Below are 13,171 nucleotides of genomic sequence, written 5' to 3'. Positions count from 1 at the left end.
ACATTTTAAAGAAAAAGTCATTTACTGCACCTAGATTCTACGGGGTCACACAGAGTCGGACACGACTGAAGCAACTTAGCAGCAGCCGCAGCAGATTAACAGAAGTAACACACACTAAGTGACAAAGAGTGTATTTCAAATTTTTAAAGACTATTTCTAACAAAACCTTTGTTGAATGTCTGTTGGGTGTGCCTATGCAATATTGTTCTTTACAACATCAGACTTTTCTTCTATCACCAGTCATATCCACAATGTGAAATGTCTGTTCATTTCCAAGGCAAACCATTCAATACCACAGTAATCCAAGTATAAAACCCAACCACTAACACTGAAGAAGCTGAAATTGAATGGTTCTATGAAGACCTACCAGATCTTCCAGAACTAACACCAAAAAACGGTGTCCTTTTCATCATAGGGGACTGGAATGCAAAAGTAGGAAATTAAGAGATACTAGAGTAACAGGGAAATTTGGCCTTGGAGTACGGAATGAAGCAGAGCAAAGCCTACCAGAGTTTTGCAAAGAGAATGCTCTGGTCATGGCAAACACCCTCTTCCAACAACACGAGAGAAGACTCTACACATGGACATCACCAGATGGTCAACACTGAAATCAGACCGATTATATTCTTTGTAGCTGAAGATGGAGAAGTTCTATACAGTCAGCAAAAACAAGACCAGGAGCTGACTGTGGCCCAGATAATGAACTGCTTATTGCAAAATTCAGACTTAAATTGAAGAAAGTAGGGTAAACCATTGGACCATTCAGGTATGACCTAAATCAAATTTCTTAAGATTATACAGCAGAAGTGACAGTAGATTCAAAAGATTAGATCTGACAGACAGAGAGCCTGAAGAAATATGGACAGAGGTTCATAACACTATACAGGAGGTGATGATCAAAACCACCACCCCCAAGAAAAAGAAATGCAAAAAGGCAAAATGGTCGTCTGAGGAAGCCTTACAAATAGCTGAGAAAACAAAAGAAGTTATAAGCAAAGGGGAAAAGGAAGGGCACCGCCATCTGAATGCAGAGTTCCAAAGATTAGCAAGGAGAGATAAGAAAGCTTTCCTCAGTGATCAGTGCAAAGAAATAGAAGAAAACATTAGAAGGGGAAAGACTAGAGATGTCTTCAAGAAAATTAGAGATACCAAGGGAACATTTCATGCAAAGATGGAAACAATAAAGGACAGAAATGGTATGGACCTAACAGAAGCAGAGGAGACTAAGAAGAAGTGGCAAGAATACACAGAAGAACTGTACAAAAAAGAGCTTCATGACCCTGATAACCACGATGGTGTGATCACTCATCTAGAGCCAGACATCCTGGAGTGAGAGATCAAGTGGACCTTAGGAAGCATCACTACGAACAAAGCTAGTGGAGGTGATAGAATACCAGCTGAGCTATTTCAAATCCTAAAACTGATGCTGTGAAAGTGCTGCATTCAATATGCCAGCAAATTTGGAAAACTCAGCAGTGGCCACAGGGCTGGAAAAGGTCAGTTTTCATTCCAGTACCAAAGAAAGGTATTGCCAAAGAGTATTCAAACTACCACACAATTGCACTCATTTCCCACACTAGCAAAGTAATGCTCAAAATTCTCCAAGCCAGGCTTCAACAGTACATGAACCATGAACTTCCAGATGTTCAAGCTGGATTAGGAAAGAAGAGGAATCTGAGATCAAATTGCCAACATCCATTTTATCATCAAAAAAGCAAGAGAATTCCAGAAAAACGTTTACTTCTGCTTCATTGACTACACTAAAGCCTTTGACTATGTGAACCACAACAAACTGGAAAATTCATCAAGAGATGGGAATACCAGACCACATTACCTGCCTCCTGAAAAGTCTGTAGGCAGGTCAAGAAGCAATAGAACCAGACATGGGACAACAGACTAGTTAAAAATTGGGAAAGGTGTATGTCAAGGCTGTATATTGTCACTGTGCTTATTTAACTTACATGCAGAGTACATCTTAAGAAACGCTGGGCTGGATGAAGCACAAGCTGGAATCAAGATTGCCAGGAGAAATATCAATAACCTCAGATATGCAGATGACATCACCCTTATGGCAGAAAGCAGAGAACTAAAGACCCTCTTGATGAAAGTGAAAGAGGAGAGTGAAAAAGTTGGCTTAAAACTCAATGTTCAGAAAACTAAGATCATGACATCTGGTCCCATCACTTCATGGCAAATAGACGGGGAAACAATAGAAACAGTGACAGACTTTATTTTGGGGGGCTCCAAAATCACTGCAGATGGTGACTGCAGCCATGAAATTAAAAGACACTTGCTCCTTGCAAGAAAAGCTATGACCAACCTAGACAGCGTATTAGAAAGCAGAGACATTACTTTGCTGACAAAGGTCCATCTAGTCAAAGCTATGGTTTTTCCAGTAGTCATGTATGGGTGTGAGAGTTGGACCATAAAGAAGGCTGAGCATCAAAGAATTGATGCTTTTGAACTGTGGTGGTGGAGAAGACTCTTGAGAGTCCCTTGGACCACAGAAGATCCAACCAGTCCATCATAAAGGAAATCAGTCCTGAATATTCACTGGAAGGACTGACGCTGAAGCTGAAGCTCCAGTACTTTAGCTACCTGATGCAAGGAGCCGACTCATTAGAAAAGACCCTGATGCTGAGAAAGACTGAAGGCAGGAGGAGAAGGGGACAACAGAGGATGAGATGGTTGATGGCATCACTGACTCGATGGACATGAGTTTGAGCGAGCTTCAGCAGATGGTGAAGGACAGGGAAGCCTGGTGTGCTGCAGTCCAGGGTGTCACAAAGAGTTGGACATGACTGAGCAACTGACCAACAACAACACTGTATATACCTACTCAAAATAAAACTTAATGTCATTCTGACTGAGTCAGACTTTGAATTCCAGAGTCATCTGATGGCACACACAGATTAAACTTATGCTCTATTTTCTAAGTGATATACATCCAAAGGAGAAGGCAATGGCGACCCACTCCAGTACTCTTGCCTGGAAAATCCCATGGGCGGAGGAGCCTGGTAGGCTGCAGTCCATGGGGTTGCTAAGAGTCAGACACGACTGAGCAACTTCACTTTCACTCTTCACTTTCATTCACTGGAGAAGGACATGGCAACCCACTCCAGTGTTCTTGCCTGGAGAATCCCAGGGACGGAGGAGCCTGGTGGGCTGCCGTCTATGGGGTCGCACAGAGTCGGACATGCCTGAAGTGACTTAGCAGCAGCAGCAGCATACATCCAAAAAAAGGAAATGCTTGGGATGTTTTCACCAAGAAGGCATCTCACCCAACTATAACCTTCAAATGCACAACTGCAGTCAGCTAAATATATACAACAAATCTCATTGTCAACATCACTTTTTCAAAATAATCATTATCATAAAGCAAAGGGAAAAGGGAAAGTGAAGTCACTCAGTCATGTTCGACTCTTTGCGACCCCATGGACCATAACCTACCAAGCTCCTCTGTCCATGGGATTTTCCAGACAAGAGTACTGGAGTAGGTTGCCATTTTCTTCTCCAGGGGATCTTTCCAACCCAGGGATTGAGCCCAGGTCTCCCACATTGCAGGCAGACGCTTCAGCATCTGAGCCACCAGGGAAGCCATCATTACCGCGGTATGGATCAAAAGAAGTCTGTGACATCATTCCTACTTTATGGGATTTAACAATCACAGAGGACTTAAAGGTTCTGGGTCGGGTTTTGTGGGAAATTTTTTAATTGTAATTAGAGATTTTAATACCTCCCCTCAATAACTGATACACAACTAGACTGAATATCAACAAAGATACAGGTGATCTGAGCAAAACTATCAAACAATTTGCCTGGATTAACAACTATAGACCACTTCATTCATAACTGCAAAATACGTGTTCTTTTCAACTGTACAAGGAACATTTACCAAAGTACACCACATTCTTACCCATAACAGAAGTCTCCATAAATTCAAAAAGATTCAAGTCCCACAAAGTTTATTCTCTGACCACAACAGAATTATGTCAGAAATGAATAATAAAAATGTCTGAAAAAATTTGCAAATATTTAGAAATTAAATAACAAATTTCTAAATAATCTATGCCTCAAAGAAAAAAATAAAAGGGGAAATTAGAAAGAATTTTAAATACGCAACACATCAGGATTTGTGGGATGCCACTAAAACAGAAACTTTAGCTTAAGACACTAGCAAAAGAAGAGCAAATTAAAACCAAAGTAAGCACAGGGTGTGGGATTCAGAGATAGAAACTACTATGCATAAACCAGATACTCCACAAGGGCATACTGTAAAGCACAGAGAAATATAGACATTGTAATAATTTTAATGGCAGCATAACCTATAAAAATATTGAATCATCATGCTGTGTACCTGAAACTAATACAATATTGTAAATCAATATTTCAATAAAACTTTTAATTTAATTTTTTAAAAAACAAAGTAAGCAGAGGAAAGAAAATAATAGAGATGAAACGATAAATCAAACAAAACCAGAAAAACAAGAGTGTATAATTGAGAAACCAAAAGAGCTGATTCTTTGAGAAGATTAACAGAATTGAATAAACTTGTAGCCAGAGTAATCACGAAACCAGGATAAGAAGAAAGAAAATACAAACTGCAATTATGACCATTAAGAGAGGTGACATCAATACAAAATACATATATATATATTAAGAGAACAGTGGGAAATAATAGCAGCAACTTCGTGCTGGGAAATTTAACACCTTAAATGAAATGGACAAATTTGCTTGAAGGCACAAAAACCCAAAGCTCACTGAAGAAGATATGGACAAACTGAATACCCCTTTATCTATAAAGGAAGTTGAAATTATAGTTAAAAAACTCCCACAAAGAAAACTGTAGCCCCAGATGGCTTTACTGGGAAATTCAAGCCTCCCTGGGAGCTTGGCTCAAACAGGAAGCAAGAGCTGAGGCAGAGCTGTAAACCGCCCGCCTGGGCATTGAAGCATGCCCCCATTACACACACAGAACCCATCAGCAAAGGCTGGGACACTTGCTAGTTCCAAACATGAGGAAAGCTGTGCCATCATGATCTGACCACTAAGAAAACTGAGCAGAGATTTCGGTGGCCATACATGATAAAGCTTACAAACTACAGAATCTGCTCGGAAAGTCACAAAGCGAATAAACAGCAACAACCATGACAAAAAGCAACAACCACAAACGCTAGACGGAGAGAGAATCGGACGTCCAGAGTGTCCAGATTATTTCATGTGACGTGTCTAGCTTTCAACAAATGATATATATATGGCATATGATACAACAAATGATATATGATATTTGCAAAGAAACAGGAAAGAATGGCCCATATACGGAGATAAAAGTGGTTGACAGAAACGATGTCTGAGAAAGCCTAGTCATTACCTATTAGATATTATACTTCCTAGACAAAAGACATTAAATCAGGTATTTTAAAATGTTCAAAGAACTGAAGGAAACCATATCTAATGAGTAAAGGAGAGATCGGCTTCTAGAATGTCAGTGTGAGGAGCTCCATAAATATACTCCCAGCAAAACTGGTGAAAATTATTTAAATAATAATAATGCTAAAGTCTGGAAATGATCCTAAGGGTACACTACAAATACAGAAATATTCAAGAAAATCTACTAAAACTCAGTATGAGCATCAAGAGTATATGGCATTTAAACCACAAGCCACCCCTCCCTATCCTTCTCGGGCTGGACTGACAGAGACTCCAGGCCAAAGCAGGCACAGCCAAGGACACAGGGCTCCTTCCCTCCCAGTCCCCAAGTGAAGGCGACAATATCTTTGGGAGAGAAGCAGAATATCAGTGTTTCTCATGCCCTTTCCCTTCAGCTACTTGAAGAACTGGCAGAATTTCTTTACAACCAAAGCTGCAAGAAAGACTTTCACATAGCTGGGTAGAATGGGGAAGAAGGGCATAAAGTTGGGTCCTTCACCCTGGGAAGAATCGGAAAGGAAGAGCAGGTTCGCACAGGTGGACCCTCGGCCCCAAGAGTGACCAGGTCAGGCCACAGACTGGTCGTCCCAGTCCTGGGATCCTACACAGAAAAGAAAAGCTCCTTTTTTTTTTTTTTAAGGTGTTCAGTTACATTTTATGCTTTTCCCCCCCAATAATAACAAAGCAAATTAATCCAATAAAAATAATAAAGAATTACCATAGTTTCAACGATGACAGTGAGGTTACCTAAGCCATCCGTCAGAGCTACATAGCTTCCTCCTCTCTCTAAGTGGCCAACTGTCTTCAGGTAATACCAACCTGGTTGAGTAAACTGAGTGGTATGAGCTATAGAAAAGCAGAGAAAGACCCAAACAACATTAAAGTGGTAATAACGGGATTCTTCCAGAAATAAAAAGCTATCTACTTACTTGAGGCTGAAAGAGAACAGAGTATGCCACCCCAGAATGTGCCACTTCAGCCTGCGTATTATTTTGAACTGCTGGCAATCAAGACCCAGAAGACTAAAGAAAAAATTTCTCTCTCCTACAACTGCCTGAAAGAATCTAGACAGGAGACCTGGCCCAGAAAGAGAGCTATTACCAACAATAACTTTTTATCTGAAAGACTTATCTTCATGGCACCGCAAATATCTGTTCTTCTCTTTCTATGAATGGTCTTCTTTCCCTATGAAACTCCAGGTCCCTATCTCTTTCCTTTGCTCAGGATGGCATTATAAAGCCTCAACTGCCTGACTGCAAACTTGAGTCCCATATTTTTATGTACAAAATTAAATGTGTCAATTAAATTTTTTTTTCCTGGTGATCTGTCTTTTGTCAATTATTAGATTGACCAAAGAACCAAGAAGGTTAAAAGGAAAACTTTCCCAAGTATGACTGAGTCTAACAGCTAATTTCTATTTTGGAAAAAATATTTGCCAGCCGCATGTTTCAACTTCTGAGTAATTAGCCTAGTTAAATGGTATAATTATGGGAATATTCTTAGAATGACTGTAAAAAATAAACAAACCACACTCTGTTCAAGACTACTGAAAAACTGCTTTATGCCAGCAGTAAATAAAGTTATCTCCTCCCAGTTTTTGTTGATCTCTATTTAAACCACCTTAATATAACTACAAAGAATATGGTTTTCAAAAAATTAACAAAATATTTCAAAAACTAAGCTTTATGGTTTTAAACAAGTTTATTTTCACAATACTTATTTATTGGGCACCTCCAAAGCTTGTCCTAGAAATGTACTGAGTGATACTCCTTGTTTCATTTTGGGAGGTGACAAAATTAACCCCCAAGAAACAGTGACAAAATTATAAAAGTATGTTAGTTCATTGAAATAATGTGGAACCAACTATTTCAACATTTAAGGAGTTAACCAATCAGGATATACAAATCCAAAACTTAGCATTTTCATATTCATTAAAGAACAACCTCAGTTTGGAATAATGTCATGATTACATGGTTAATGTCATGACTACAAATCTCTGTGAAAAATACATTAACTGGAAAAAAGAGCCTGGTCTTAGAATAATCAAGAATGGAATACAGAGAGTAGCTTAGTTACCTGAAAGAGTCTTATAAAACACTAGGACAAATCTTGCTAAAATAGAGATACACTTAGAACTAACGTGTGTGTGCGCGTGCACACATGTGCGCACGCGCACACACACACAGTGTTTCTATAGCTCCTCTAAGTGCTCTCTGCTTTGTCTCTTAGAAAGAACGGCAGGGGGTGAGAGAGGGAATCTGAACCATACCTGATACCCAGACAGGAGCTTCTACCACGTAGTGCCCACTCCATGGCTCCTGAGCAGTCATCAGTCCACAACGCCCGTACGGCAACTGTTGATAGTAACTAGCCACCAAGCTCCAGGCAATGGTGCTAAAAGATTGTTTGATAAAAGAGAAACACCAAGTAGCTTGTAATAAAAATGTAAATGTCTAGAAGCCTATAGTATAAAAGGCCTTAGCAAAGTTTACACAAGTATATGCAAGTGGTAAAATTACCACCCAAAACAAGAAAATTTAAGTTGCCTAAGTTCACTCACATTTTGAAAAATCAAGTGAGGGATGCAATATTTTTAATAGTGAATCATATAATAAAAAATACAAGTGTATATGAGGTACACAATTTTTACTGCACCAAAGTATAACCAGAAAGAGAGTCACGACCTACCAGTACCACAATCGTGAGTCAAATACAGATAAAGACTTTATCTATACCTGCTTTCTTTTTGACAGCCAGCCTTCTTAATGTCCCAGTTTCATGACATAATTTCATGACCTGACTCAGCGGCTGTAAAGTTTTACAATGAGAACTCTTAAGAGTCCGACTGCCAGGGCTCAAGTGATGGTGTAAGCAGACAGGGCAGGGGTCCCCAGGGGAAGAGAACCACACATAACTCTCTTGACACAGGAGGAGCCATTTAAGGCCTAAGCCACTTTGTGATCTAAGCCTGCCCACAATGCTTGCCCCTGCAGAAGAGGTCTCAGTAGTAACTGATTTTAAGGGAACAAAAGCATCTAAGCCAGGTAAATAACTTAACCATATCTGAGACGATATATCAGACCCCAAAATCTAAGCTCTATTCCTGTTTGCAGCTTCCTGCCTTCTCTTTCTAGAGCTGACACATGTTAGGTATAGGACGGATGAACGAAATAAGGCAAATGCTTAAATCACTGAATTTAGGTTGTGAGACTATGGAAGTCCATTGTACTTTTTTCTACTTATTATGCTTTGAGATTTTTCAAAATGAAAACCTTTAAAAGTTTTAATAACTTACGAAGTCATGTAGCCATTGACATAATTCTGATTCAATATGCGACCCCAGCAGCCTGCACCTATATCACTATTTACAGTGCTAAAATCTTCAGAAGACCAAAGCTTCTTCTTAGTCAACCTAGCATCCTTTACTGTAAGCGTCCCAGGGTAATGAGCTCTAGAAAAGAAAGAGGGGGAGGAAATGTAAAAAGTCAGAACAGGCACTTAGGTATATTTACTGAGTAAATACCCTCCCTGGTAGTTCCACCGGGAAAGAATTCACTTGCAAGGCAGGAGACCCTGACTCGATTCCTGCGTCAGGAAGATCCGCTGGAGAAGGGATAGGCTACCCACTCCAGTATTCGTGGGCTTCCCTGATGGCTCAGCCGGTAAAGAATCTGCCTGCAATCTGGGAGACCTGGGTTCAGTACCTGGGAAGGGACGATCTCCTGAAGAAGGGAACGGCTACCCACTCCAGCATTTGTGCCTGGAGAATTCCCTGGACTGTTCCATGGGGTTGCAGAGTCAGACGCAACTGAGCAACTACAACTTTCATTTAGTGAACAAACGTGTGTCCTTGCCAAGGTTTTCCATCTTAAAACAACAGGTAACTTCCAGGTAGATGTCAGGCTGTATGTAGGCATCTGCTTCCCACCCCTGGGTCTCAGGACTCCCTGAGGATGAGATGCACTTATAACACACAGAAGGGGGGAGATCATCAGTGGGAAAGACCTCTTCCTGGAAACCGTAACAAGAAGGGAAGGATGTCGACACATGGAGGCAGCAGAAGAGGCCTGGGACATTCCAAGAGACGAATGAGGTGGAGACAGGATTCAGACTTCCCAGGGGACATAGTGAGCTTCAGTAGAAAGGAAGGAGTGAAAAAGAAAGTCAAAGGTAAGACTTCCCCGAGCCCAGTGGTTAAGAATCCACCTTGCAATGGAAGGGACGCAGGTTCAATTCCTGGTCGGGGAACCCACGTGCTGTGAGGCAATAATGACAGAAAGCCACAGGCCACCACTAGAGAAGTTATCACAAGGAAGACCCAGTTCATTTGTTATAAAGAGATACGGTATTTATTTTAAAAAAAAATAAGACTAATGAGCTTATTACATAAAGTATCAATAGTATTTCCTCCCCTGCTCTACTCCTCATACAGAGAAAGATAGCTTGGCATTTACTCCCCAGGGGAAAAACAAAAAAAAACTAAAACAAAACCAACAAAAACCCACAGAGGACTCTTCTTTGAATAAAAATAAGAAGTCATTATCCCAGAGCAGTGGCAGTTCTCAGCTTGGGTGATTCTGTCTGGTGGAGAAGGCACAGCAGGAGTTGCTACTGTTATCTAGTGTGCAGAGGCCAGAGATGCTGCTGAACACCCTACAGCGCCCCTGACACGTCCCCACGACAAAGAAGTATCCAGCGAGAAATATCAGCAGCGCAGAGGTGGAGAAGCCCTTCCCAGAGCAATAAACTTCTCCCTCCTTCTAGCATTTGAGAGGAGTCAGCTGGAATATAAACGTATATTTAGTGTTCCAAGGGTAAAATATTGTCATCATGATGGTTGTGGAAGTGACTGATTATTGAATATAAAAACAATTAAGAACTTTCATATGTAAAATAGAAAAGAGGCTAACAGTATGAGAATTAGCACATGAACTCTAGGGAGAAGAGTATATACTTCTTAAGCAAACAACTACTGACAAAAAATTTAACAAAAATACAAGCAAATTAACAGAGACTGAATCAAATCACAACTCTTAACTTTGTGGTTAACATTAAAAGAATGATTGTGAAGACCTATTTTAGTCTGGAACATTCTGAAGGAGATGGAACTACCAGACCACCTTCCCTGCCTCCTGAGAAACCTGTATGCAGGTCAAGAAGCAACAGTTAGAACAGGACATGGAACAACGAACTGGTTCAAAATTGGGAAAGGAGTACATCAAGGTTGTATATTATCACCCTGCTTATTTAACTTATGCAGAGTGCATCATGCGAAATGCCGGGCTGGATGAAGCACAAGCTGGCATCAAGATTGCCAGGAGAAATATTAATAATCTCAGATATGCAGATGACACCACCCTTATGGCAGAAGTGAAGAAGAACTAAAGAGCTTCTTATGAAAGTGAAAGAAGAGAGTGAAAAAGTTGGCTTAAAACTCAACATTCAGAAAACAAAGATCAAGGCATCCAGTCCCATCACTTCATGGGAAATAGATGGGGAAACAGTGGAAAGAGTGTCAGACTTTATTTTTTGGGGCTCCAAAATCACTGCAGATGGTGACTGCAGCCATGAAATTAAAAGACACTTACTCCTTGGAAGAAAAGTTATGACCAACCTAGATAGCATATTCAAAAGCAGAGACATTACTTTGCCAACTAAGGTCTGTCTAGTCAAGGCTATGGTTTTTCCAGTGGTCGTGTTTGGATGTGAGAGTTGGACTGTGAAGAAGGCTGAGCGCCGAAGAATTGATGCTTTTGAACTGTGGTGTTGGAGAAGACTCTTGAAAGTCCCTTGGACTGCAAGGAGATCCAACCAGTCCATTCTAAAGTAGATCAGCCCTGGGATTTCTTTGGAAGGAATGATGCTAAAGCGGAAACTCCAGTACTTTGGCCACCTCATGCAAACAGTTGACTCATTGGAAAAGACTGTGATGCTGGGAGGGACTGGGGGCAGGAGGAAGAGGGGACGACAGAGGATGAGATGGCTGGATGGCATCATGGACTCGATGGACGTGAGTCTGAGTGAACTCCAGGAGATGGTGATGGGCAGGGAGGCCTGGCGTGCTGTGATTCATGGGGTCGCAAAGAGTCGGACACGACTGAGCGACTGAACTGAACTGAACATTTTGATGATCTGATCTAAGTCATTTCAAAGTCCTGTCTGACTCTCTGCGACCCTGTGGACTATAGCCTTTCCAGTTCCTCTGTCCATGGGATTTTCCAGGCAAGAATAATGGAGTGGGTTGCCATGTCCTCCTCCTGGGGATCTTCCCAACCCAGGGATCAAACACATGTCTCTTACGTCTCCTGCACTGGTAGACAGGTTCTTTACCACTAACACCACCTGGGAAGCCCTTATTCTATATTCCAGAACTTCATTCTGTGATCATAATATTCAGTTTTGACACCTCAAAGAAATGCTAATTTTAAGACTCATCTGTTATTACTCAGTCAAATGTATATCTGGTATGTCTCTGGTAAAAATAAAAAATACTCAATATAAAAAATAATACCCTGGAAAATAATATGCTATCATGCTATTAATGATCTCTAGATATTAAGATTATGAGTAAGTTCCAACTCTATAGTTTTCTACAGTTTCCAAATTTTCTATAAAGAGTACGCATTATCTTAAAAAACCCAAAAAGCTTCTCTTTCAAAGCTATAGAAATAGTTATTATATCACTCATTCAGAAAATAAAGAAACTGTTACATTTTAAACCTGAGTGATCTATCAAATAATCTGAGAAAAGAGGGGTAGAACTGATACTAAAATCCAGGTCTCTTGTGATGCCCAGATCTACAGTTCAACAAAATAATGTAAAAGTTCTTTAAGAATATAATTTTTCAGTTCAGTTCAGTTCAGTCGCTCAGTCGTGTCCGACTCTTTGAGACCCCATGAATCGCAGCACACCAGGCCTCCCTGTTCATCACCATCTCCCGGAGTTCACTCACACTCAAGTCCATTGAGTCGGTGATGCCATCCAGCCATCTCATCCTCGGTCGTCCCCTTCTCCTCCTGCCCCTAATCCCTCCAAGCATCAGAGTCTTTTCCAATGAGTCAACTGTTTGCATGAGGTGGCCAAAGTACTGGAGTTTCCGCTTTAGCATCAGTCCTTCCAAAGAAATCCCAGGGCTGATCTCCTTCAGAATGGACTGGTTGGATCTCCTTGCAGCCCAAGGGACTCTCAAGAGTCTTCTCCAGCACGACAGCTCAAAAGCATCAATTCTTCGGCGCTCAGCCTTCTTCACAGTCCAACTCTCACATCCATACATGACCACAGGAAAAACCATAGCCTTGACTTAAATGCATATAATTAGGCAAAACGTCTCTATCAGTTGATGGCATGATTTTTCAAGCTTTAAATGACAAGAGTAAGATCACTGAGAGTAAAGCACCGTCCACCCTATCAGGAAAACATACGTGTATTACAGGAGAAACAGGGCCTATAGGCGAGGTGGGCCGGGGTAGCAGCCCAGTTTCTGAAACTCCCCACAATACTCCTCCTGAAACCAAACAGACCAATCTGATGATGGAAATTAAAACCCACAGACAATATCCCCGTCAAAACCAGGTGACAGCGAGTCCCCAGGAGTCTCGCAGCACCGGGACCGGGCAGGACCAGCAGACAGAATGTGGAAACAGTGGAGATGACAGGTGACCAAGAGGCACTCACTCCACAGGGGCAGAGCCTACCCTGACTGGAAGCACTGACAACAACTGGCTAAAGGGAAAATGTCTT

General features: G+C 41.1%; 1 protein-coding gene across 2 annotated transcripts in view; it reads right to left on the bottom strand.

The window, feature by feature from the left end:
* The window catches only part of GALC (galactosylceramidase), a 55,352-nt gene that overhangs the window by 15,288 nt on the left and 26,893 nt on the right, over positions 1–13,171 (bottom strand). For both annotated transcript variants that reach the window (XM_068964558.1, XM_068964560.1), the window contains 3 exons: positions 8,726–8,881; positions 7,700–7,824; positions 6,149–6,276 (listed from right to left, as the gene is read on the bottom strand). In XM_068964558.1, the coding sequence (XP_068820659.1) occupies positions 6,149–6,276; positions 7,700–7,824; positions 8,726–8,881 (409 nt within the window). The remainder of the gene's footprint in view (positions 1–6,148; positions 6,277–7,699; positions 7,825–8,725; positions 8,882–13,171) is intronic.

This window comes from Capricornis sumatraensis, chromosome 2 (genome assembly GCF_032405125.1).
Source record: "Capricornis sumatraensis isolate serow.1 chromosome 2, serow.2, whole genome shotgun sequence".
NCBI lineage: Eukaryota > Metazoa > Chordata > Mammalia > Artiodactyla > Bovidae > Capricornis > Capricornis sumatraensis.
This window is presented reverse-complemented; position numbering and strand designations above follow the sequence as displayed.